Source organism: Desarmillaria tabescens (genome assembly GCF_030435595.1).
Source record: "Desarmillaria tabescens strain CCBAS 213 chromosome Unknown EV420scaffold_24, whole genome shotgun sequence".
Classification (NCBI taxonomy): Eukaryota; Fungi; Basidiomycota; class Agaricomycetes; order Agaricales; family Physalacriaceae; genus Desarmillaria; species Desarmillaria tabescens.
Genome location: NW_026848323.1, coordinates 33593 through 60186, shown reverse-complemented (window position 1 = coordinate 60186; position 26594 = coordinate 33593). Strand labels below are relative to the sequence as shown.

General features: G+C 47.6%; 8 protein-coding genes across 8 annotated transcripts; 3 read left to right on the top strand and 5 right to left on the bottom strand.

Moving 5' to 3' along the window:
• Positions 1-2130: 2130 nt before the first annotated feature.
• Positions 2131-3440, top strand: EV420DRAFT_1644382 (uncharacterized protein; the record flags this gene model as incomplete). Its single annotated transcript, XM_060477637.1, has 4 exons — positions 2131-2244; positions 2296-2484; positions 2723-3282; positions 3365-3440. The coding sequence occupies 4 exons, from the start codon at positions 2131-2133 to the stop codon at positions 3438-3440; spliced, it is 939 nt and encodes a 312-aa protein (XP_060329106.1).
• Positions 3441-4629: 1189 nt separating this feature from the next.
• On the bottom strand, positions 4630-5981 carry EV420DRAFT_1335924 (uncharacterized protein; the record flags this gene model as incomplete). The annotated part of the gene is made up of 4 exons (XM_060468869.1): positions 5813-5981; positions 5688-5762; positions 5216-5635; positions 4630-5163 (listed from the first exon to the last, which is right to left on the bottom strand). Coding segments are annotated over exons 1-4 (1080 nt in total), but the record flags the coding sequence as incomplete, so codon positions are not given.
• Positions 5982-8610: 2629 nt separating this feature from the next.
• EV420DRAFT_1749054 (uncharacterized protein) lies at positions 8611-10412 on the top strand (the record flags this gene model as incomplete). The annotated part of the gene is made up of 8 exons (XM_060480271.1): positions 8611-8812; positions 8871-8889; positions 8952-9020; positions 9104-9282; positions 9360-9434; positions 9630-9854; positions 10051-10127; positions 10276-10412. Exons 1-8 carry the CDS (start codon positions 8790-8792, stop codon positions 10410-10412), a joined length of 804 nt encoding a protein of 267 aa, XP_060329104.1. The 5' UTR covers positions 8611-8789.
• A 3393-nt stretch (positions 10413-13805) lies between these two features.
• EV420DRAFT_1644380 (uncharacterized protein) lies at positions 13806-14350 on the top strand (the record flags this gene model as incomplete). Its single annotated transcript, XM_060477636.1, has 2 exons — positions 13806-13818; positions 13884-14350. The coding sequence occupies 2 exons, from the start codon at positions 13806-13808 to the stop codon at positions 14348-14350; spliced, it is 480 nt and encodes a 159-aa protein (XP_060329103.1).
• A 112-nt stretch (positions 14351-14462) lies between these two features.
• Positions 14463-15951, bottom strand: EV420DRAFT_1692045 (uncharacterized protein). The gene has a single exon (XM_060479356.1). The coding sequence runs from the start codon at positions 15874-15876 to the stop codon at positions 14677-14679; it is 1200 nt and encodes a 399-aa protein (XP_060329102.1). The 5' UTR covers positions 15877-15951; the 3' UTR covers positions 14463-14676.
• An 8-nt stretch (positions 15952-15959) lies between these two features.
• On the bottom strand, positions 15960-16785 carry EV420DRAFT_1644378 (uncharacterized protein; the record flags this gene model as incomplete). The annotated part of the gene is made up of 4 exons (XM_060477635.1): positions 15960-16355; positions 16411-16494; positions 16547-16687; positions 16738-16785. 4 exons carry the CDS (start codon positions 16783-16785, stop codon positions 15960-15962), a joined length of 669 nt encoding a protein of 222 aa, XP_060329101.1.
• Positions 16786-23331: 6546 nt separating this feature from the next.
• On the bottom strand, positions 23332-23739 carry EV420DRAFT_551537 (uncharacterized protein). Its single transcript, XM_060482539.1, has one exon. It carries the CDS (start codon positions 23686-23688, stop codon positions 23425-23427), a length of 264 nt encoding a protein of 87 aa, XP_060329100.1. The 5' UTR covers positions 23689-23739; the 3' UTR covers positions 23332-23424.
• A 1551-nt stretch (positions 23740-25290) lies between these two features.
• Positions 25291-25654, bottom strand: EV420DRAFT_1552110 (uncharacterized protein). Its single transcript, XM_060473498.1, has one exon. The coding sequence runs from the start codon at positions 25584-25586 to the stop codon at positions 25305-25307; it is 282 nt and encodes a 93-aa protein (XP_060329099.1). The 5' UTR covers positions 25587-25654; the 3' UTR covers positions 25291-25304.
• Positions 25655-26594: the final 940 nt, after the last annotated feature.

Below are 26594 nucleotides of genomic sequence, written 5' to 3'. Positions count from 1 at the left end.
CCACATAACACCTCCCTCCTCAGTTCACATTCCCGGGAAACCGTCCTAATGAACGAGACATTAGGGACAAGTTAGATTCGCAGAATGAATCAAAGACGCACTCGCAATGACCCGTGAATTGGGTGTTATAAGCTCGTAGCGTTGGATGGCCTCGATAGAGTAAATAGAACACTATTTTGGCTGAACTCCATGACGAGACATTGGTGCTGCGGAAAGATAGTATGCTCGGGCCGTAGCAGATCGAAGCAAGTTGACATTGACAACATTAGCGCAGGGAGATCGATGAGATGGATCAAGATGTGATGAATATCATAAGCAGGGAGATTAAAGCCAAAGCTGCTGGTCCCGGATGATCGCTGACGTGGAGGCTGTGGTAGGTCCGTAGCAGTTCTTTACTTCTGAAAACCTCCTTGGGCCCGGGACTATCCGCTTCGTACTCTTGGTCAGGTTGACGTTGAGCATTCCCAGCAAGACGAAATTGGACAATGGACCATGAATACACTATCGGACGACTGTGAGTGAAAGTGATGGAACAGACAAAACGAACGTACGTAGATACCTTGCGATTCCCCTATCTGTTAAGTTAGATTTCCCACGAGTGCGAATCGGACAGCTCAGTTTGACGATTTAACAACGCCACCAGCGAGATTTTATCGTCCACCTGGGGGTATAAACACAGTGGTTCTGGAATGACTGCTGTTGGCGGTGACTGGTTTCGATGAACGAGGGGTTTTCGTTGGCGCCACTGGATACGAAGCTTTGTCTGATCGAACAGGAGATGAAGATGGAGATGAGCGAGCCCAAGGTGGACGTTAATCTTGATGGCCAATCTCACTGCAGATGCCGTCCAGGGAATAGAGCATACACCCAGTTGCGCTCACATCTTTTGTCCAATCCCTTCATGTTGGCTCATTTTTAAGGTCCTGACCTGCAGTCATTATCCCCCCGATCAGTAATGTTGGAGGAGTCAGGTTGGCATATAGCGGCATGACCCAGTTGATGATTTGCACTAGTCGCTGAGACGTGCATCCCGCCATATGGCACTAGTACTAGTAGTCATGCGGTACGAGACAACGTTGGGAGCACATGCAAATGAGATGGGATGGGATGGAGATCCTGTGCCGGGGGGTGGATCAGAATGCAGGTCCGAGCAGGGAGAGAAGATCTCAGTGGGGAGATAAAGCCAAGGCGCACGAGAGGACGGGCTATCTCGTTAGCAAGGGGACGGGACAGCGAAACTGACTGGTCCTGGCCGGCTGCTGGGAAGAATTCGCGTTCCTTGGCGAGCGGTGCCTAGCTAATCAATTGGGGAAACGCGACCCGAGTTTGGGGAAGACCACGCTTCTTGATTGGCCTCCTGTTACATGACTATGAAAGGATCGGTGAGTCGAACACAAAGTAAAGACAAAACTGAATAATAGGTAAGGTAAAGTCCTGTCAAGCATTGGAGTGAATAGGTGCACTTGTTGAAGAAAGATCAAGCATATATCTCATGATGGCGCCGCGTCTCGACTGCTTCCAAGGAGGCCGTGGTATCCTAGGCGACTGTGTACTATGAGTACGATCCACAGAGAAAATATGACCAGAAGGATTGCTTACACACCAGGTCGCCTTCCAGTGAGTATTCTCCAAAGGAAGTGGAGGGCATGTTCGACATGTCGTTTGGGGAGATCAAGGGAGCAGAAATGCCGTCAAATGCCATGGCACGTCGACGTTCGGCATCTGCCTGCCGCGGCAACACTTGAGGCACCACACGCGCACGGGCCCGCTACGCGCTTTGTTTGGCGAGGAAACAAAGCACGCTTCTTTCCTTTTTGCCTTCACGACCAAGCCTGCACTGATGTCCGTGCTCTATCAAATACTACCAACCAGTTTATGAGCCGCACTAATCGCAGTATGCAGCCTTTGTGGAGAGAAGTTTATAACAGCGGACTCTCCAGCACAAAGGGACTTTGACCGTAACATTCCTGGTTTTTTTCTGCCTTTCAGTCGCTGAGCGCTGACAAGTTATGCATAGATAAATACCAAGGGCTTTGAACACGAACTTTTCTCCTCATTAAAAATCTGTTCTCGCCGGCTTGCCCATTGTACGTCACCAGCATTCTGTACTAAAACGTTCTCAGGTCTATAATGTCCAGCTACGGATCCTCCTACACCCCTAAAGTCGATATTGCCTCCCTTTTGCGGATATGGTGCTCGCCCCGCTCTTTCGACGAAATCACGATGGAACACGTAATACTCGATGTAAACCGCATCAACAGCTCCATCCAACCCAAACTGGACCGCATCCACTAGCTCGAATCAGAAATCACCCGCCTCCACACACAAGTCGACACTTCAGACTCGGCGCCTACTCGAGAAAAATACTACTCTTTGCACGCGCTGATCCGCCGGCTCCCACCAGAACTGCTCCTGTTGATATTCCATGAATCGGAATTAGATGACTTGTCATTCAAAAACAGGACACCGCTGGTTCTCATGAATGTCTGTGCGACATGGTGTCAACTGGTTGTCGGTACCTCGACGTTGTGATCTATGATCAGCATAGGCTGTTTGTATGGCTGGGATTTACATCGGTGTATACCTGGAAGTCTAGACGTGTCACACACGTCATCCCTGCTCGCTTTATCGCTCCAGTATTCAAAGATTGCACCCTTGGATATCTCTCTGCACTCTAGCGGAGAGCTCCCATGTCGAATGCCTAACTAATCTACTGAAGTAGCATTCCTCGAGATGGCGCTCTCTTAACACTGATGATGGCAGGTTTATCCCAGCGAACTTGCCTGCGCTGGAGAATCTCGTCTTACGGGACTTCTCGACACTACTTTCCCTCTTCCACGCACTTTGCTTACATACCCTTCGTATCGGCACACTCTACGAGATCCCTCATATCTCATTCCCTTCCCTCCGCCAACTAGAATGCACCATTGCTGACCCCACCCTTCTCATCACCCTTCTCAAACACGCTAACCAGCTCACCTCTCTTCAAGTCTGCTGTCGACAATCTTTTGTTAACGACAAGCTACCCAATACGAGCATAACCAGCAACCTCCACCTTACCCAAATATTCGAGACCCTCGCGTGTATTGTCTTCCCTAAGCTTCGCACCCTCAAACTCGGTTCTGGATTGCATGACCGTCACTCCGCCAAGCGACGTCAGTATCCTCAATCACCTCCACTGCCCACGTCTGGGGACGCTGGTCTTCCGTGCATCACACCTTTCGCCAGACTCCTCTCGTGCCCCATTGCTCGGTTAGGTCTAGTCGTAAATGACGAAAGCGTGTACGTGAACTGCTAAGTAATACATATCACTAGAACTACCATGGTGTACGATAACCATCCCAATTCATACGCTTTTCACTAGGGCTGAGTATACCAAAGGCGCTCATGCCTCCGGCTCCCAGCAACAACCGGGGTCTGGAAAACTGACTGATTCATAAGATTGACGAGATCAATATACGTCATTTCCTTCTTCCAGTCAGTCGACCTCAAAACACGAAGGAGTGTCTTGGTAAAGACTCCGCCGAATCCGTTCGTTCCCTTTACCTCCCTCGCACTCTGGAAATCCTGACACGCTGCTAGAACCACATGGGAATCCATATCTGGCTCTCAATCTTTTGATAGTATAGATTGATAGTGAGGTAAATCTTTCCACCTTTCATCGGCAGCTCGTAACATATCGTCGGGAGAAGCATGAGAGGTTAGGTGTATACTGCGAATTCCTGGGTCTACCAGGTCCTGGTGGCTAAAACTGTGAGAGAAAGAGCAGTCTATAATGAATGTAATCTTATGTCCCTTGGCGAGACATATCTGCGTGAAAAGACTGTCCAGCTCTCGGTCGCTGATATCGGGTATCCATTCTCCGTCTTCATCCTGGGTACCGCGATCGATGGGACACAGTGCTTCGATGAGACAAAAACTGTCGCATCGAGATTTGAGATCATGCTTTGCACAGCAGTAGCTGGAGCCATGCCCAGCATAGTAGATGATGATATTGTCGCCTCGCTCAATTTTAAGGCTGTTAACGAGACTGTAGAGCGTATATACAATGTTTGAGCGGGAAGGCGTAGACTTGGGATCAGCATCGTTTGGATATTCGGGGCCAAGGAGACACTGGATATGGTTTTCTGGCATGCCAAGGTCGTTGATTAAGAATCTCTTAATTGATAAAGCATCCGATACGCAACCGTGCAAGGGATATCGAGGGTACGCATCGATGCCGATGAGGACAGCCCAAAATTGATGCGATGCTCGATTAAAAACGGGCTTAAACATCCGTGTCCCAGCAACGAGCGGTGTCTGGTAAGGCAACTGATTCAGAAGCCGGATGATATCATCATACGTCGTTTCCTCCTTGCAATCAGTCGACCCCAAAACACGAACAAGTTCCTTAGTAAATGCCCCACCGAATCCCTCCCTTCCCTTCACCTCCATCGCAGCCTGGTCACTCTGACATGCTGCCAGAATTACATGAGAATCCATATCTGGCTCCCAATCCTTTGATAATACTGATCGATAGCCGGGGAAATCTTTCCATCTTTCATCCGCAGCGTGTAACATGTCCTCGAGGGAAGCATTATAGGTCGAGGCTGTCCTGCGTATTCTTGATTGCCGGCCCACAGCGGTAACGTGAAGGCCCCTGCTCATGCCACCACTGTGGCAACAGTCTGCAATGAATGTGATATTTTGCCCCTTCGCGCAACATATTAGCATAAAAAGACTGTTGAGTTCTCGGTCGCTGATGTCGGGTATCCAGTTTCCGTCGGAGTCCTGGCAATCGCGATCGATGGGGCACAGTGCTTCGATGGCACAAGAACTGTCGCATCGAGATTTGAGATCATGCTTTGCACAGCAGTAGCTGGAGCCATGCCCAGCATAGTAAATGATGATATTGTCGCCTCGTTCGATTTCAGGGTTGTTAACGAGACTGTAGAGCGTATCTATAATGTTGGTGCGGGAAGGCGTAGACTTGGTATCAACAGAGTTTGGATATCCGGGGCCAAGGAGACACTGGATACGTTTTTCTGGCACGCCAAGGTCATTGGTTAAGAAGCGCTTTATTAATAAAGCGTCCGATACGCAACCGCGCAAGGGAACTCCCGCATACGCATCGATGCCGATGAGAATAGCCCAAAATCGGTACAGGCCGAGACGGGACCGGACCTACAACAGTTGGGATGAGCGTAATAGAAGATGGCTAGGGATATGCACTTACACCTTGGGCCAAGGAGGGGGATTCATGCGAGATAGACTGATGAGTGATGGACGCTGCAGAACCAAGGTAACCAGGCGTTTTCAACTCCTCTGCATCGATTTTGGGGGATTTACGCGTGATAGAATGCCGAGTGATGGACACTGCAAAACCACGGCGACGAGGCCTTTTCAATTCTTCTGCATTGATTTTGTTGAACACTGATGCGAGCGCTTCTCGAAAGGAGGCAAAACTAAAGATGCGACGACTTGAACGCTTCCCTGATGATTTAGCACGTCTTTCCACTTCTCTTTCCACTTCTTGAAGGACCGCCGTAGGATCGGAGCCTTCAGCAACGTCTATTCCATATTTCTGTGCGAACTGCCACACCTGCCGCTTCAAACGACTTTCCTCCAGCAGATCCTGATGATCTACAGGTTGCGCCTATGCAACAAGTCTAATCAGAGGGCTATAATGTCCGCACAACAAATCTTACCGGAGGAGAGATGACTTCGTCAAGGGCCGTTGCTCTTAAGTCTGCTTGCGGCTGGTGGTCTGGAATGTGTTGCGTCTAGTAAAATTTGACATGAGAGGCTGGACAGACGATGAAAAGACACCTACGGTATCAGGGTACAAGTTGGACTGACTCGGAATTACTCCACTGAAACCCATGGTTTTCTGCTACAGAGAGTGATAATAGAATGGCAAGAGGCATATGATGAGGGCGTGCCAACGACACCAGCAGGATGCAGCGTGTCCTCAACCATCATTACGGATGTCGGAGATCCTGGGATAGCTAAACTTTTCAATTTATGTAATTTACCATTTACGGTCTTTAGCGGTCTTATCAAACTGATCGATGCAGAGTTGACAACTCCGAGTCGTAGTCAGCCGATCGGCAAAGTCACAAGAAAAAATCGCCCGTTTAAGGGCACAAGTTGCTTTCATTTTGGAACCGCTACGATGCGTGTGTGAAAGCTAGGTGAGATACAAGGCAGTCAAAGACAACGATACGTGAATGTCCAGAGTCCCAATAGAATGCTCGTAATACTGTCCAGGGAGTGTGCGAAACACATAAAGCTCTGTTGGGATCGATGAGGGCGAAAAATGAGATACTCAATAGGCTGGGAGATACATAGAAAACATATCCGACAGTTCAATGAGAGCGATAATTTCCTCCTCAAAGCGAAAATCGCTTAGCTTTCTCCGTCCGGCAAAGAGATGTTGCTCCCACGTTCTGGAGGTCCACTTTCAGGATGAGCTCATCCTTCCGTGCACGCCGTAACCACACCCCCTCCTGTTATCGCATATCTTGGTCCATGCACGCAGCTCGCCTTGGATGATACCCCAGTCGTTGTGCGGAGATGGCTCCTGTCTGCAGTCGCAATGTACACAGGAGAGGCATGACTGTATGGCGTTCCGGGTCCAAGTAGTGAGGGAAGATGTTATAACGTGCTAGTCTGGGGTGTTGTGTGGAGCGGTGAGAAGAATTTGGTTTGTTTTTATCTGTATATGATCTGGTTAGATGCAACAAGCAAGAGGACGAGATAGTAAAACCGACCAACAGATCAGCGTAACAAAACATCCTGTGTGAGTGAATCCACAATTGAAGCGAATCTACGCATTACCACAATTAGCCTTCTCAGAAGCTGTGCAAAGAAGATAATGGCGTACATCAAGCAGCGATCAAAGTTGGGTGCCTGCGAGCGCCCTTCAGAACTGGGAAGATACTCGTGAATATTATGTTCGCTGAATATGAGGAACAAGGACAAACCCTCATTGAAGCTTGAAGGCTTCTCTTCCCCTCATTACGCCCATATTCATGCTGAACAGCTCTGGGAATGTGAGTACGTTCTTTGAATCGTTCCCCTATCAAGTGCCGACTTGAAAGAGAGCGCGCAGAAGATAGAATCCTGGCTATACGGAGTGGTCGAAGAGGGGAGCATCAACGTAAGTAGCATGTGCCACAGTGAGGCACCGTCTCCGATATCAGCGTCGAGCATCTCTAAGAGATATACCAAGTTAGCGTGGAAGAGAAAGAGGAATGAGTGAGTACGTACGAAGGATCTGCCTGACGAGATTGATACCCCCCTGTCTCATGCACGTTCCCTGTAAAACGGTATCAAGATTCAAGATTGCACTGATAAACGAGATCTAAGCGAAGAGTTAGACTTGCGTAATGGTTTGAACTTGACACACTCACAGTCTTTTGGTTTCTCGCAAGCCCACACTGCACGAATCGGGTATTGTAGCTCCTTGCATTGGATGGCTGCTATGATGGAGCAAACGAACATGATTTTATTTGGCTATACTCGATGTAGTGGATAACTTGGTGCTGAGTGTGCTGGTGCAGCGTCTGGTTCTGGCAACTAAGGTTGGCAAGGCTAACTCGAAGAGATCGGTGGACTTGGGAGTATTGCTTGTTATGGGGAAGATTGGGATAAGATGCGGTAGATATCCCGGACGGCGGGACATTGGAGCCAAATGCACTAAATTTGATAGGTGACAGCAGGTATAGCGAGCCATAGCGTCGATGCATGTATGGATTATGGTAGTGGACAAAAGCATCACGGGTCTTGACGGCTATTGATGATATTGTTCCACGACTATAAACGGTCGATGTGTCGGACACAAGTCAAGACGAATGTTAAACAACACGCACCATCAACCTTGGCGAAAAACCCCTTCGCACTATCTGCCTCTTGTCATGTTCAGTACCTAGCGTCTTTGACGAAAGAGATATCGAGGTTGAGTGGTCCTAGCAAGACGAATTTAAGCCGTAATCACGGCTGCTGGACGGGTTCCGTGAGTAAAAGCAACGGAACGAACACAAATTACTTACCTTTGACGATATAATGAGTCCATCGGTTAAGTCAGATCTCCCAGTAGCGATAATTTTGACGCCTCGCGTTGACGATATGATGTGTCCATTAGTTAGGTCAGATTTTCCAATAGCGAAAGATTGATGAACTTGGTAGGTGGCTAAAGCTCAGAGAGAATCCACAGGTCAGGTAAAGTCCTTTCAAGCGATGGAGAGGATAGACGCACCCATTTCCCCTCGCCAGACGGACTCTGGCTGAAAAAAAACACAAGATACACCAGACATTCAAGAGCTGACTAGTTGACCGCTTCCAAGGTGTCGCAGATCATAGTATCCCAGGCGATTTTGGAGGGACACAGTAAGTGGGCGAAATTATGAATGCATGACCGGTGACAAGCAGAATTGTGGGCCACCTGCCGATAAGAAGTTCTCCGAACACGTCCTTTGCTTGTGTTGACCAGGTCGAAAGAATTTGGAGACCAAATATGTTCGAAAATGGTGGCTGGTGCTAGAGAAATGGTATTATCGGCATTTGATTTTTTTTACATAATATAAATTTTAATTTTAATTTTAGTCTCTACAATTAATCCCGGCCTATGTCGGGGATTGTACCAGGACACCCCACAGCAACGGTCAAACAAGAAGGCACCCGTTTCTAGAGTTCGACTGGCGCAGTTTTCGTCATCGAGGGTGATCCAAAAGGAGGCATGAGTCTCGATCCCCTTGAGCGTGGCAAAGGAAGCGAGCGCATGGAGGCTTCGCGCGGGTTGGAGAACCATGGTATCTCGTTGGGATAAGAGGTACGTTTGTTTCGTTTTGTTCTCTCGTTCTCTACTAACGTGTCGTTCTCGGCTGTAGAGGGCTTGGCTTGACTAATGTACGGCGAGACGACGACATCAATAGCAATTACTATTGAGGGCCGCCTGATTCGGGGAATAGGGCTGTAAACAGAGAAGGATGCGAAGGAGACTGAATGGGAGCTCTATGTTGGATGGATACATGTACTTGGTACGTTAATTTACTATTTACTTTTTCTTACTTGGTAATGTCTTCCCCCAGTCCTGCTACTCTTCCCTCCGACGACGCGTCAGTCTCGCTCGAACATCGAGTACAAGTACAAGCCCCCCACCACCCCTCACGCTAGCCAATTCATTGCGATTGCCGTTTGTAGCTTCACCTCGCTCAAATCAAGCACAGAAGTGCGAGAGGATGATGTTGATGTTGTTTGCAGGGGAACACAGGAAGGAGGGTGTAGTTCTGTTGGAGCAAGGTACGGGAGCGGGTTGCATATAAAAGGTACGTACCTCTTCTTTTGATCCTTACTCGGTGGCTAAGCGTCTGGGTTAGAATATTGGATGGGGACCGGTTGTTGGAGTACACGGTGCTAACCTTCTCGGCTGTAGGGAGCATCACGAACATAGGGTGAGACGATGACAACGACGGTAACCATTGCCATTTTGCTTTGCGAATACGATCTGGGGGGAACGAGGAAGGGATGACCGTGATTAGGGATGGATGCGAGAGGAGGAGGAAGGATGGCTCTGTTAGATGGACTGACAGGTACAAGGCACATCTATTTACTCTCTATTCTTTCTTACTTGCTAACTTGCCCCTCAGCTTTGCTACTACTCTTCCTTCCAACGACGCCTCTTTGTTTACCCTCCCGAGTACCCGTCACTCCGCACGTCCCCAGCCATCGTCATTTGTGGGCTTCGTCTCACTCAAATCGAGCACGGGAGTGGCAGTGGAGGATGTGCACGACTTTGCAGGGGATGTGGGAAGGAGGCTTGTCGAGTGGTACGCGCGGATGACCGAGTGCGGATGCAACGCGGAGGGGGTGGTGTATGCGGCTCTCTATGGCTGTGTGGGATGGTCGTCGTCTCTGAGAGTGACGCGTTGACGGCGAGTCGACATGAGCGAGTTTCGGAGGAGGTATCGGAGCTCGGATGCGGGCTTTGAGATGACGAGAAGAGCAAAGAACACGCGCGCAGTCGACGATGATATAGCAGATTCGTACCGCTGCAACCCTCTTACCTAGAATCGGACCCCGCTCCCCGAGGTTCCAAATAGACGAGCCCGTCACACTCACGACGTACCTCTTCAAGTTCAGATTCCGTGAGTTTCTTCACACTCATCTTCTCCAATCCAGTTTCTCATCTCTTTCCGCATGTAGTGTTCCCACCATTCTGGGTCATGGGCGCGTTCATCCTGTTTTCGCCCCTCCATGAGCCGTCGTTGTCGCCCTCGAACGCGTGACTTCCAGACAAGAAAGAGATGATTATCTCGAGGCTTAGGAAGGCGGAGGTCAAATGGGCGCAACGCAGCCTTGTCGCGTTCGTTTTGTTGTTGGTCGTTGGTGCTGGTGTTGGGTTGGGCGTGCGGGCCGTTACGAAGGACTAGACAAGTCCTATCCATTCTCCATTATGTCTGTCCCATCATTCGTCTCGGCATTGCATCGACCATTCTCCTTCGTTCTTCTGCATGGACACACATTCATTGTACCATCATGAACCCGCCACGCTCGCTATGACTTTTTTTTGCACATGATGTATCTCTTGTTTTCACTATGCTTTATTTGTAACATTGCCTGCCAGAGTGCCGTACAGGGAAACGAGATGGTGCGCCTGATAAAGGAGAGGGAGGTCCTTCAATAATCGAGAATGGGCCCAATGGGTAGCGTGCGCTTGTTCGCTGATGACATTGTTGGTTGTTGCTCATTACCTTTGGGCTGTACTTTGAATGCTCGATGATACGATGCAACGGTAAGCTGGTGGTCTCATTTCACCATACAGCTTCTGAGAATCAAGTCACGGAGCGACTACTACATACATATCGACTGCGGGAGGCATATCATTTCTACCTCATATGCTCAAGCCCAGAACTCAGGAAGCCGAACGAACGTCTGTTATCACCATGTTGTTATCCAACACGAGACAGTATGCGCGTCCATGCTTCTTCACAGCCTGTTGATCAAGACCTGAAGCTACTTGACTGTGGCACTAGCCGCAACGTGTTTTGAACCCTTTCCAAGTTGCTACAGTTTCCATCTGCCGCCTTGATCCCAGCTGACGAACCCTCAAGATATGGAGACGACAGTTTTTCAATGTTGCCTGAAGGTCTCAGTGCCTGTCCGACGGGCTTGCCATCTTTGGTGAACTCTTCAATGCAAAAAAGGCATCGAGCTTAAAGTATACACAGCTAAATAGAGGTATAATCAATGCGGACAGGCTGGGAAAAAATCAGAGAACATACATACCAATCCTTGGTGCCATACCGTCGAGCACACCCGTGCATCAACTCACAGCCTCCAGTACTTCAGTCTGCAAGCCAGTGAGGCCGAATATATCTCGCTCATGATGTAACGAAGCTCGCCGGACGTTTTGGCAAAGGAGGGACGGGGATGGGATATATCCAGTAAGAGAGCCGGGCAGACACGGTACTGGCTGGAATGTGAAGAACGAGGACGAACCCTCAGGAATTAAAGGATTATCCTCCTCGCATATTCAATCTGAACGCTCGAATTGGTACTCTGTCGTTGCTCCACGTACGCTAACTTGGAAGGAGGCAGGCAGAATGAGGAATGAGGCCAGATCGTGTCTGTACGGCGCAATCACGCATGGTCGGGGCAGATCGAAGGAAGTTGGAAGTAGTGCGGAGAGATCGATGAGCTGAGATGCGGGGAGAACCCTGGGCAGGCAGGGATCAGATTGATTCAATGTCAAAATTGCTGGTCTAATGCCGGTATCGATGTTGCATCCGCCTCGTATTTGGTAAGTGGGACAGAAGAGACATTACAGCAAGTTGGCGCGGACGTCGAGCGTTCCTAGCAAGACGGATTTAGACCATGATGACGCTGCTGATCGAGTCTGTGAGTGAAAGTAACAGAATGAACAAAACCCGCGAGCAGCGACAAATTTGATAACACCACCAGCGAAATTTTGTCCTCCTTTCTTGTCCACCCTGAACGTAAATGCAGTGGTTCTGAAACGACTGCTGGTGGCGACTGGATACAAGCTATAGTTTGTCTGGCTGAGGAGAAGACGAAAATACTAGCGAGCAAGAGTGGACATTATTCCCGATGGCTGACGCCAGGCGCAGTTGATGCAGAAGTCGTTGGTGAAATAGCGTATATCCAGCTACGTTCACGGTCCGTCTCCCTTAAATGTCCTGCATCGTAGCATGTTTATAAGGGTCCAAGTCTGCGGTCGTGAGCCCCCCCAATTAGTCATGTTGGAAGAGCTAGGCCAATGTTCATGTCCCCGTAGGTGCAGCGGCACGACTAAGCCGATGATTCATGTTGTCCTTTGAGACAAGCATCCCGCAATATGAAACGCGGTAGTACTCCTGCGCTGCACAATGACGTCAAGCGAGCGCAGTAAATGAAATGACATAGAACGGGTGTCCTGTGCGGGGAGGGAATGGATCGGTCAAAGGCTGAGAAAGCCAAAGCCGCTGGTCACGGATGGTCACAATAGATATAGCGAGCATTTGAGGATCTTATTGAGTAGGATACGGGAAAGAAAGACTACGGTCCTTGACTGCTATTGACGCTACTGTTTCATGACTATAGAGGGTTGGTGAATCGAACACAATGAAAATTGAATAACACGCACTGTTACCGGTCCCGGCCAACGATTCAACATGACAGTCAAATAGCTCCTGTACCTCGTGACGCGTAACCAGTCAATATTTCAATGCTTGGTCAACCCATAACATCTTCGACGAAAGAAACGTAGAGGTTGACGTTGAAGACGAATTTCAACCATGATCACGGCTATTAGACAGAGTCTGTGAGCGAAAGTGACAGAATGGACCGAAAGCCTCGCGCTGAAATCCATCCGTGACACTGCGCGTGGCTGATTTTTACTGAGACTGTTAGCCACCCCTCAGCTTCAATTTCCAGAAGTGCGTGAGCAGAGAGTGGAGGAGAGCAGAAGAGGTGCGATTAGTGCCGCGGCATGGCTTATCCGGCGCTCTGCCGCGGCAAATCAGGGCGGCAGTTGAAAGCGCTAGCAGTCGGACCAGGAGGAAAGCATGAACCCGTGCCTTGGAATCTTGGATCTACAAGATCATACAATCCGAAAGCGGAAAGTTTACGGTGAGCACGGACCACCACCATCTCGCTTCCGTGTTCACGAGTCGTCCATTCCCGCTCTCTTTTCACGGTAATCGTGTAGGTCCATAATTCCGGGCTCATAGTACTTCATACCAGTTCCGATGGCCTTGGAAATAGTCGAGATCCGACGCTAGCATGTGATCTGTGCGTGGCGTTTCTTCAATAGGTGTGTCTCTCCTTTGCATTGCTTGACAGGATTTTACTGTATAGAACCTTTGAAGCTCTTGATCGCGTGGCTATCCACAAATACAACACGGCTCCGTTAACTTTGTACTTCTAGGAAGTTGAAGCTAAGGATTGGAGTTACTGATGGACGGAGGGATAACTGACTATCTGAGTACAAATCAACCGCCCGCAGTGTCACGGATGGGTTTCCATGCGAGGCTTTGGTGTGCGTACTGTTATCGGTGTTCTCAGTGATAATAATAATAGCGGGCTGATATAGATATCCGTCTTCTAGGATGAACTGCATCTCGTGAGGCTTATCATTCAACTTCGTAACGTTCAGTACCTAACTCAGTCCAATTGCCCATATAGAATGGATAGTATCGGCACCACAGGAATCTCTCATGACTTTGGTGCTATCACCGGGAAACCTCAATTTTTCGACGACCTGGCCTTGAGCAGTGGTGCTAAGCCACGATCCTCTTTAAGACCCTACTTTCCTGGTTACTGAAATGCTCTCGCCCAGTTAGTCTCATGGTGCGTGAGGTTTTCAATACTGATCATCGGCACCCCTCAAACGGAATTGATAGGCCCTGCCCTCAGTGGGCCCTCGTCAAAATGTGCAAGAACATCAGCATCCAAAACAAACTTCGCACAAGTAGAATTCGGCAATACTGATCCAACGTGGGAGCAGCTCAATTCGAGCCTTGCATATCTCGACGAAGTCGTACACGAATCCCTACGAATACACCCACCCGTTCCAGAGACCAGGAGAGTAGTGCGTATTCTACCCCTCAGCTTACTCCTCGTGAAGGCAGTAGAAGATAACATCCTTCCTCTTGCTACTCCCGTAGTGACCAAGTCTGGGGAGACGATTAACAGTATCTTCGTTGCCAAAGGAGAACTCTTTACCGCCCCCATTCAGATGCTGAGAGCAGAGGAGATAAAGGGCCATCGCTTCCTCCTGACATTCATAAATGGAACTCTTGGGGAGGTATTCGCCTTAGCTGAGTTCAAGTCAGTTTCTTCAGAAATCTTGCTGAAGATCTGGTTCTAAGCTGCGTTCTCTGTTCTTGTCAAGAACTTTCAAAGCAGCCACAGACGGATGAGAACGACATGTGCCCGTCCCCTCCTAGAAGCGGAGTATGCGTAGTTATATGACCTCTCTTTACGGCAGAAAGGTGGGCTTTTCCTCTTATGGCGGAGGGGGGAAGCTATGACGTGCGATATTTCACTGGAGGATAATCCAATCGAGAATACGTCTCACGGACCGGAAATGCTCGACGAGCTGCTGATTGTCTCCATATTTATTGATAATAGAATATATTCAAACCAAGCTACTGTTATACATGATTACGACTACCACAGTGTATGGTAATCACCCTAATACCAAAGGCGCTCCTTCATTCGTTTCCCGGAAACGCGCGGAAATGGAACTAATGAAAATCGTGCCGAAAGTGACTGACTCATAAGATTGACGAGATCATCATACGTCATTTCCTTCTTCCAGCCAGTCGACCTCAAAACACGAAGGAGTATCTCGGTAAAGATCCTGCTGTATCCATTCCTTCCGTACATCTCTAAAGACCGACATGCTGCCAGAATTACGTGAGAGTCCGTATCTGGCCGCCAATCCTTCGATAATACTGATTGATAGCCAAGGAAATGTTTCCATCTTTCATCTGCAGCATGTAATATGCTCTCGAGGAAAGCATTAGATGTCAACTTGAAGGTCGTGCTGCATATTCTTGGTTGCTGTCCCCTGTTCATGGCACCGCTGTAACCGGAGTCTACAATGAATGTGATTTTATGCCCCTTAGCACGACATATCCATGCAAAAAGACTGTTGAGCTCTCGGTCGCTGATGTCAGGTATCCAGTTTCCGTCAGCATCCCGGGTATTGCGATCGATGGGCCACAGAACTTCGGTGGGGCAGAAACCGCTGGGGCATTTCACTGTATAAAGATGCTCTGAGCAGCGATAGTAACAACCTGCCCCAGAGAAGTAGACGATAATACTGTCGCCTCGCTTAATTTCAGGGTTGTTAGCAAGACCGTAGAGCGTATCTAAAATGTTGGCGCGGGAAGGCATCGACTTGGGATCATCAGGGTCTGGATATGTGGAGCCGAGGAGACATTGGATACGGTTTTCTGGCACGCCAAGGTCGTTGGTTAAGTAGCTCTTTATTAATAGAGCGTCGGATACGCGTCCTCGTAAAGGATTGCGCTTGTACGCGTCGATGCCGATGAGGACAGCCCAAAATCGAGATGATGCTCGATTAAAAATGGGCTTAGACCTCCGTGTCCCGTCAGCGAGCGGCATCTGGTAAGGCAACTGATTTAGAAGCCGGATGAGATCATCATACGTCGTTTCCTCCTTGCAATCAGTCGACCCCAAAACACGAACAAGTTCCTTAGTAAATGCCCCACCGAATCCCTCCCTTCCCTTCACCTCCATCACAACCTCATCACTCTGACACGCGGCCAGAATTACATGAGAATCCATATCTGGCTCCCAATCCTTCGATGATACTGATCGATAGCCAGGGAAATCTTTCCATCGTTCATCTGCAGTGTGTAACATGTCCTCGAGGGAAGCATTATAGGTCAAGGCTGTCCTGCGTATTCTTGATTGCCGGCCCACAGCGGTAGCATGAAGGCCCCTGCTCATGCCACCACTGTGGGCCTGTGGCAGCAGTCTGCAATGAATGTGATATTTGGCCCCTTTGCATGACTTATTAGCGTGAAAAGGCTGTTGAGCTCTCGGTCGCTGATGTCAGGTATCCAATTTCCGTTGGAGTCCTGGTAATCGCGATCAATGGGGCACAGTGCTTCGATGGGACAAGAAATGTCGCATTGAGACTCGAGATCATGCTTTTCACAGTAGTAGCTGGTGCCATGCCCAGCATAGTAGATGATGATATTGTCGTTTCGCTCAATTTCAGGGTTGTTAACGAGACTGTAGAGCGTATCCACAATGTTGGTGCGGGAAGGCGTAGACTTGGGATCCCGGATCATCAGAGTTTGGATATTTGGGGCCGAGGAGACACTGGATACAGTTTTCTGGCATGCCAAGGTCGTTGGTTAAGAAGCGCTTTATTAATAAAGCGTCAGATACGCAACCGCGCAAGGGAACTTGCGCGTACGCATCAACACCGATGAGAACAGCCCAAAATCGGTACAGGCCGAGGCCGGACCGGACCTACAACAGTTGGCATGAGCATAGTAGAGGATGACTAGGGATATGCACTTACGGCTTGGATCAAGGAGGGGGATTCACGCAGAATAGACTGCTGAGTAACGGACGCTGCGAAATCACGGCGACCAGGGATGACTTCATCAAAGGCTGTTGTTCTTATGTCTGCTTGTGGCTGGTGGTCTGGAATGTGTTGCATCTAGTAAAGTTTGATATAAGAGGCTGGACAGATGATGAACGGACACCTACAGTATCAGAGGACAAGTTGGACTGACTTGGAATTTCCTCGCAAGACATGGTTTTCTGCCACTGAGAGTGATGTTAGAATGGCAAGAGGCATGATGAGGACGTTAGGGCTGCGTGCTGTAACTGTATTGTACGGTTACACATCCAGTAGCGGCAGTTGCCGGGTCCCCGATTCTTTCCTTTGGGCGAAGAAACGGCATGTACATGTACTGTACTACTGTACCATTTCGACCAAGTGTTCATAAATTTGGAAAATTTTGGTCGAAAAAAATACAAAAGAGATCGGGGAGATCGAAAGAAATTTATTGGCACCAACTGTTTTTTTGGAGCGTTACGCGTTACTGAACACTTCGTCGAAATTGTACAGTATTTCATTCAATTCGAACATCACGCGTCACAGCAAAAAAATCGGAGAACGGAAATAATTTTTTCTCGATTATTCCGATTTCTTTTGGATTTTTTTGGGCCCAAAATTCTTGGGTCGCGTTCAAATTGAACGAAATAGTACAGTATATCCGCTTGTTCAAGCTGCTCAATAAAGTGGTAGTGCAAAAAGCTCGCTCGGTGGCTGCACCGCCAGCTCGCATTTTGCACACTCTAAATCTAATCACCTGAGCCTGAGTATGCTCCGTTCGACGACCTATACTAAGATTGCAAAGAACGATAAAATTTCTGGCATTAAAATCGAACTCATTGATGAGTTGTCATTTCACACTAGAGGCCCCAAGGAAGGTGAACATAACTTAGTCTGCCATCTAGTATGTGAGAGATCACAAGTTGGTGGGCATCTGAACAGCATCTTATAATTACATGCCCTACGCACCTGGCACCATCTCAAGAAAGAAAATATTATCTCTAATACTGCACACCTCATGCCATCACAAGGTCGATTAGTCCACAATGAACACATCACAACGTTCATCAAACTGTCACATGGCAGTAAAAATCTGACCATGAATGGGTATGCACTTCCCGAAAACCAGACACAACAATCAGCACACATTACTTGCTGTAGCAAGATGTTCTGATTTGCAGGTTCACATCAACACTGAATTCTCTCACTATATCAAATCTACATGATGTAACAGGAAACTCCATTGAAGATAAGCGGATCCATAATACCACAACGCGTTACCAGAGCGATAGCACTGAGGCAGATTTTTATTAACCCACTGAGTGGGGCTGTAGAACAGACAGTAGTTGACTCTTGAGGGCATCTGCAGTCACAGAGCAGAAAAAGGACAATGAAGGCAGGAATCACTTGTGACGTGCAAACAAAAAAGGTGATAGTAGGTGAGAGGCAATGAAGAGGAAATTGATGTCGACAGTTTTCCGACCAGCCCACAAACCAATAGGAAGTGTTCAGAAAGAAAGGCTTCTCAGCCACAGCGGCAACCGCTCGGCAAATAAGCCGTTGCGTGCCAGATGATCGCCTATCACCAAAAATTACTAAGCTGACCCCGAGTATAGCCCCTGTCCAGACAGTTTGGCACTGCTCAAGACAGTTACGCCCCGATAATAACCCTCTATCGTTTCCTCATTCTTCGGAAAGAATCGGGAAGCTAAGTCGACCGGCTCTTGACGCACAAAACGTGGCTCCTACTGCGGATTTTCCTCACTGAGGTTCCACATAGAATTCCATGACCACACCTCGATTTTGGGTCTGCTTTGTACTGGAAGTTGACTGGAAGCGAAATTCCGAGGTTTGTAGAGTTCTTTTCTATTTTGCTAAAACATTCTTGTCTATTCATTGATTATTATATATATTCCGAGGTTGTTACTTGTTGGAAGTACAGAGGAGAATGTGTAAGAGAGAGAATTAATTAGCCTCTCGAGGGAGAGGCGTCGTACTTAAATACAAGTTGTACTACTTCTAGAATTTACTACGGATTACTATATGTGTCTACTATTGTGGTTAAATGTTCATGCCGCTTAGTCATGCCAAAGCTTCGAGTGCATTCTAGCACTAACTCGGGATTGCTATCCCAACACTCCCCCTCAATTCCGAGTCCCTAGAATACCTGCAGATAAATATTCATGTAATGGTCTTGGTAGTCCTTTAGTGAATATATCTGCTAAGTTCTCCTCTGAGGCGCAGTGCTGAACTTTGACTTCATTTGAAGCCATGCGCTCATGAACAAAATGATGGCGGATATCAATGTGTTTTGATCGCGCGTGGAATATTGGGTTCTCAGCGAATTTGATCGCTGATTGATTGTCAACCATAATAGTAGTTGCACCATCAGGTGGCAACCCTAATTCGGTTAGAAGCGCTCGCAACCATATTACTTCTCTAGTTGTGTGCGCAAGGGCCATATACTCTGCTTCCATAGTGGATAGGGCTACGGTGGGCTGTTTCTTTGAACTCCAAGTAACAGCTCCCCCTGCATAGGTACAGACATAACCAGATGTTGATCTTCTATCTGTTCTGTCTTCTCCCCAGTCTGAATCTGAATAAGGTATCAGTTCATCTGTAGTCCCTCCATATGTAATTCCTAAGTCTAGAGTCCCCTTCAAGTAACGGAAAACTCGTTTGAGGGCTGTGACATGCTCAGCAGCTGGATTCTGCACATATTTGCTTAATTCTGTGACAGCGTGTGCAATATCGGGCCGGGATCCATTTGCCGCATACATCAGAGATCCGACACCAGTGTGGTAATACTGTCTGGTGGCTGTGTCAGTGCCTCAGGAATCACCTTCGGGGATTTTCTCTAGCCATACATTCGGGTCCATAGGCATTTTGACCGGTTTACAGTCTTTCATGCCCATTCTCTCGAGTACCTTGAGAATATATGCCTTCTGGGATAAGGTAATAGTGCCCTTCTCCCAATTTCTGTCTATCTTCATGCCCAATATATGTTGAATCTCCCCCATGTCTGTAACATTTAACTTCTTCTTAAGTTCTTCTTTCATGTTAGACATGGTTTCATCATCCTGGGCAAGCAGTGTCATGTCATCTACATGCACAGCTATAATTATGGGGCCTGATTTCGCTTGTCTGATGTATACACATTGATCACTGATCAATCTTGTGTATCCAAGTCCCAAAAATGTAGCGTTTAATTTTTCGTTCCAAACTCGGCCAGATTGCTTGAGTCCATATAATGTCAATTTGAGGTGTGCTGCCTTGCCGCTTCCATCAGAATATTCTGGCGGTTGAGCCATGTAAATAGATTCATTGAGCTTTCCATTTAGGTAAGCTCCGACGACATCCATTCCATGTATAATCAAGTTTCTTTGTGTGGCAATGGCCATAAGTAGGCGGAATGTGTCCAGCCTGACAACAGGTGCATATGTCTCAAAGAAATCAATGCCGGGAACCTGCGAAAATCCTTTTGCAACAAGTCTGGCCTTGTATCTGGTGATTTTCCCATCACCATCCCTTTTTAATCTATAAGTCCACTTGCAATTTACAAGTGATCTGTCCTGGGGTAATTCCTCTAACTGCCATGTACCCAGAGAAGTCAATAGATTATATTCTTCATCCATTGCTTTCTTCCAATGATGCCAATCTGGCCTTGTTTTGGCTTCTTCAAGGCTTAATGGCTCATCACTGAGGTTATCTGCAGTCTCCCCCAGACATGCATAGTCTGCTGCTATATTTGCAGTTTCCAAAGGTTCCTGTGACATTTCACGCTGCAATTCCGGCGGTTTCGTGCCTCTTGCAGCTGGATTATTGAGCAACCGGTAACTTGGTTGATTGATTGATGCGATCTGGACCGATTTGGTACGTGGCTCGATCACCTTCCCACGCCAAATGGGAAGCTTTGATTTGGTTGCCGGGGCATCAAGGGGCATTTCCCCTTTTGATTCGGCAATTTCGGCAGCCGCGGAATCATCGGAAATGTCATCATTTCCACCTGGAGTCTGCTCGACATTGTTCCCTAACTCCCCCTCGAGCGATGAAGGGTGGGATACAATATAGTCATTGTCTGTAGGCTCTTTAGTGTTGTCATCAAGGAATATGACATTTCTTGAGGTCTGAATCTGTCTGGTCTGAGAATTATAATATCTCCAGGCCCTAGATTCATCTGTAAGACCTGTAAAAATGAATTCCCTTGATTTCGGGTCGAGTTTTGACCTTTTGTTATCTTGCTGCAACACCCAGCACTTTGCTCCGAACTCCTGGAGTGTTGAAATGTCTGGTTTCGTGCCCCAAAACACTTCTTCGGGGGTTAGATCATTCTTGATGGCCTTAGTCGGTGATCGGTTCTTCAGGTATGTGGCGTATGCCACGGCCTCGGGCCATAGGAATTTCGGCAAGTGATGTTCTTCTAGCATGGCACGTGCATGCTCCACAAGGGTCCGATTGACTCTCTCCGCAATTCCGTTTTGGGGTGGAGAATATGCGGCAGTCAGTTCCAACTGAATGCCATTGCCATGGAGGTATTCCTTCACCACCTCATTAATGTATTCCTTCCCATTATCAATCCTCATAAACTTCAGGTCCTCCCCTTTGTGGACTTTGATGTATTTCTGGTACTGTTGGATTTTCTTTTTGATCTCCATACCTTCTTTTGACTTGAGAAAATACAACATTGTCCTCCGGGATTTGCCATCTGTGAAGCTTATGTAATATCTTTCTCCATGGATACCGTGAGTTCGGGCTGGCCCCCATAGGTCCAAAAATGTCATTTCACCTATTCTTGTGTATTCCCTTTGAGCTTCTTGTGGAAATGGCTCAACATGGTGCTTGGCCTTTATGCAGGCTTTGCAATCCTTCTGGGGCTCAGCTAACTCATCCACATCCATACCCTTGACCATCTTCTTTCTAAATAGTCTCTTTACTGATCCCATATTTAAGTGGCCCATCACTCGGTGCCACATCTGCCATGATCGGGCTGGTTTTATCGCGTGGGCTTGAGTTATTTCTGGCGCAATGATGTCAAGGCTATACAGCTTCGAAATCTTATCTCCATGACCAATTGTCTTGTCATGCAGCGAGATAATATCCATCTGGGATCCTTTGAATTTGAGTTCAAACCCGGCATCCGTGATGCACCCTAGCGAAATAAGATTGAATGGTGCCTTGGGACAGTGAATACAATCCTTCAGTGTAACTGATGTAGTCTTGTCCCCTTCAACCATTTTAATCTTTACTGTTCCTCTTCCCAAGCCTTTTGACTTTCCTACACCAATAACTTCATGTCCTGGGGTCTCAACATAGTCAGAAAAATGCAATCTGTTCTTGACTATATGTTTAGTTGTTCCTGAGTCCCCCAGCCATGATGACCCTGCAAGCGTAACAAGTGCAGTGTCTGTAGTGCAAAACGCGTAATCTTCTTCATCTGAATCCGATTTGGCAACATGTGCCTGGGTCTGGCCCTTCCCTTTCCCCTTCCATGACTTTCCAGAATTCTTCTTTCCATTTGGGCAGTTTGCCCTGATGTGCCCGGCTTCTCCACATCCGTAACATGTGATTTTTGAGTTAGACTTCTTGCCATGTGCTGCAAGTGTTGTGGTCGGATCAGAAGTCTTTTCTCGTAATCGGATGTCTTCCTGGAGAATTCGGGAGATCAATTTGTAGGAATCTTTCAAATCAGCAGTGTCCACTGATGAAATGAATGAATTCCATGATTCCGGGAGTGATGTAAGCAGTGTAATAGAGAAGTCCTCCTCCTCAACTTTCTGCTTGAGGGATGCCAGCTCCTCTTGATAGGACCTCATAGTCCTAATATGTTCCTCTATGTTTCCCCCTTCTTCACACTGAGCTCTAAAGAATCTCCTTCTAACAAGGACAATTCCCATGGGTCCCCTGGACTCATACATGTCTTTTAGAGCATTCCATGCTTCTTCTGAAGTCTTCAAACCAGCAATATACACCAGCGGGCCATCCGAAACCCGCAACCTTATTGTCGAAAGTGCCTTCCTATCGCTCTTCTTCCAATCTGCCACCAGTGCCGCTTCTGCTGGGGCCGGAGTGCTTCCGTCTGCATAATCAATTAGACCTAAATCGGTTAGGATGTTGATCATCTTGATCTTCCACGTTGGGTAATTTTCCGGGCCCTTAAGGGGGTCAATTCTGTAAACGGACTAGCTTTCCATGTGGTTCTGTATGTGTACATAATGTACAAAAGTGCGAAGTAGGTAATGAGGTAAGTAGTTCAGTTAGGGCCGGGGCCCATAACCTGTTGGAAGTACAGAGGAGAATGTGTAAGAGAGAGAATTAATTAGCCTCTCAAGGGAGAGGCGTCGTACTTAAATACAAGTTGTACTACTTCTAGAATTTACTACGGATTACTATATGTGTCTACTATTGCGGTTAAATGTTCATGCTGCTTAGTCATGCCGAAGCTTCGAGTGCATTCTAGCACTAACTCGGGATTGCTATCCCAACATTACTGCATTGGCATAGGCTTATATTATCCATATAAGCTCAAGGCTTGATGTGAATGCACCATCAGCGGCAGGTTCAGCGTCTCGGCAATGCCCGGATCTTTGCTGACCCAACACAGACGTTCTCAAAAAGTACTTGCGAACAGCATGCTACAGTACAGCAACAAGTACTAGTAGATGCAGGTACACTTATATAGTATAAGGATGTATGGAAGTACCTGGAGATGGAGAAACTACTAGGTGTGTGTCAAACAGGTACCTGTTTTAGCTAACCTCCTGTAGTACTAGCAGGTGAGGGCCATCCCATACATGTGGCAATTCCGAGTCCTATGTTTGTCAGATAGATCAATCACCTTACCCGGTGCATCGTTTGTATATGAATGCATCCGGAGTTTTGCCGTTTGGATCAAGGGGCATATCAGTGATGTCAATTCCACCTTCTCGTATTGCACGTCTCCCTTGAATCATACCATCATTGAACCATATAACACGGTCGGGATCGACATACCTGGCTGTAAAATGACTGTTTCCGAAATATACGATACCCACTAGTTGATAACATGCATTTCCATTGACTGTGGATGTGGGATCGGGATATGCGCGAACGGAAGGTCGCATCACTGAGGATCGCGAGAGTCAAGGGAGAAGGGCAATGGAACACATCAAGGCACAAAGGTCAATTGAGCCTTCACCCCCGGGGGTAAATACCATGATGACAAGCGAACGTCCAAAAGAATTGAAGGGGACTGCACAACACATGGAGAATATGCTGATTGTCATAGAATCAAAAGAAGCAAAAAAAAATATAATGAAAAGAACATATGTAACACAGCAAATTAATAATGACATACATGAAACAAACGAATCGAAGCACACGGATGAGCGTATGGGCAACCCAGCATGGTAATAGAGACAACAGAAACATGAAAAAGGCTGTCACAACATATGAATAGAGTCGAGGGAAGCAGGTAAAACCAAGGATCAGATAGCACCGTAGGAGATGAACACGAGGTACGACAGGAGATACGATGGACAAAAGAAACGAAAACCTGACGAGAGTCAAGCCAGAAGACAACCATCAGTGCTATCGGACACAAACATTGTGACAGAGGTAGATGTCAGTAGACAACGGGGCGATAAGTAATAGAAGGATAAGAAATATAGAGTGGCGAATGGGTACCAAATCCACAACCAGTTTGTTGTGAAAGGATCGATCGATTCTATGACAGAGACAAAGCAAGTAAGTAACAATTGAAACAGACTGGAGAAAATGACTAATGTAGGCATGCACAGGCGACACGATCGAAGCACTCATAAACGAGAGGACGGCAAAAGACAAACTGCACCTGTCACGGGTTATGAAGGTAAGAATCGATTATGGCAAGGTAGAATCATACTGAAGAGACATACTAGGAACACAGCGTTATCAAATCGGCAAGCATCAAGAGAGACGAGGATGCAGGTATGTGGAGGATCGTCCGAAAGACTGCAGGAGAGGGTGCAATAGAAGAAGTGGTATTCACGATGACCGGTGCAATATACGCGATGGATCTACCACCCGTCACAAAGGAAACAAGGTGAGCGGACGATACAGTCCAAACGAATGCAGTGTACTCACGAAAGTCATGGTCAGGATGCAAAAAGAGAAAGCGAGATTCCTAAGCCAAATGGTACGACTCGTAGGTCTCAGGAGCAAGGGGTATGATGAGGCTGTATCTGCTATAAAGAGTCTGCAAATGATGGGAGAGAGTTCAGGGAGGGCGAGATGGAAGAATGGAAGCCAACGAAGGTAAAGGATCTGGACGTGGTGGAGCTGTCAAACCGATACTTCAGACCTCGGAACAACTCGAACGAGGAGGACATACCCTTTTCGCCTGACGTTGACCTGATGGGAATCCTAGTCAAGATAGCACAATGAAAATGGGTGCACACTGAGGACAACGAGATGGGATACTTCAGGGGTCTGATAGACAAAGCAGGCAAGAAAAGGTAAGCGAGATCAACACGTATGTGCTAAGAACGGAGCCGACCATACCTTGTGAATGCGTATGTGACGGTGAAGCCTCAAATGTTCAGAATAGGTGATATTGTGGAAGCCCAGTGCGCTATGGTGTTCATGAAGACCAATGACGGTGTCACAAAGACCACATTGATATTGAGAGCCATATCGCTCGTAAACTCAGACCATTCATCGGTGAGCACTTCAACATGTACATCAAACGTCGCTGAAAAAGTCACAGAAGGCGAATGCAGAAAGAAGGAACATGGCCAATACACCACCACAGTCGGTGGTGAAAACGAAGAGGAAGATAGGTTTTGAAGATGAGGAGGACGATATACAGACCGCGGCAAAAAGGTTTAATAGGACAGAAACGGAGGAGGAGGAAGAGATCATGATGTCGACGTGATACACAGATATATGTACGAATGAGAAACATGAATTCTGAATTAAGAAAAGTGCACGATGAAGAGACCGGGAGTGAAACGAGACAAGCAAGAAGGTGAAGGCCGGACATAAGATCGATCAAGACAGACACATCAATTAAAGAGAATACAGAATATAAATGATGGAAAACAAAACGTGAACAGGAAGCAGGCTAGAGAAATGCGATGTGGCACGAGGGCAAACCGCGGAGCATGAAAAAAAAACGGGAATAGCCGTCCACGAATAGAATTATTCCCACGAGAGACCCACAGAGGAAACGGGGATGGGACGGCAAACGCCGCCATCACTGATTCCACGAATAGAATTTCCCACGGGGTTTCACGACACCATAATAACCGATATCCTATATTCATAGGACTCGGAACCTGTATGCAGATAATTTTTGTAGACTATAACCACGATACTGCACACACTGTGGGGTACCGGAAACGGTGACCCACTTCCTCCTAATCTCGCCACTACGCTGATGCATGCCAAGCGCTTCAACGCCGCACCAAATTATCCAATCTTCAACTACGACACCTACTATCCATCCCATCCAAACATGCTTTCGCCACACTATCCTATGTCCAGCGCACCAAGCGCTTCCCTGACTACGTCGCCTTGTCACGGTCCATAGGCATCAACTTCACTTCCACTCAAATTCAAGTCCGCTGCCAAGGCGTACAACACAAGACACGGTTCCTGGATACCGTTCTTCGATATCACACACAAGGGCATCTGGACTGTAATGTAAACAAGTGCTGAAGGCTCAGGCGAATCAAGTCGATGAGACGAGGAAGAGAGGATGGTTGGTCTCCACAGGAGCTATGGCGCGCGCAAGAGGGAACATCACCACCAGTTTATTCCTCGGCTGGGAAGCACACTTTGAGGGTGCTGTCAGTCCGGTGAAAGGGTTTGGCTAGCAGTATCCATGTATCCCACGTGTGTACGTACTACTTATTGACTCTGGTTTGATCACTGACCGTGTATTTGTGGGTAGACCATCGTCGATGGCGGCATCTTGACCGACTTTTATATCGGACATTGTCTTAACGGCACTGAGTGGGAACAGGACAAGCGTCTTAGGTTGTCTCCA

Excerpts from the sequence above, each read along its gene's own strand:
- EV420DRAFT_551537 (XM_060482539.1), bottom strand. The coding sequence starts at position 23,688 with ATGCGACCTTCCGTTCGCGCATATCCCGATCCCACATCCACAGTCAAT.
- EV420DRAFT_1692045 (XM_060479356.1), bottom strand. The coding sequence starts at position 15,876 with ATGTTACACACTGCAGATGAACGATGGAAAGATTTCCCTGGCTATCGA.
- EV420DRAFT_1552110 (XM_060473498.1), bottom strand. The coding sequence starts at position 25,586 with ATGTCCGGCCTTCACCTTCTTGCTTGTCTCGTTTCACTCCCGGTCTCT.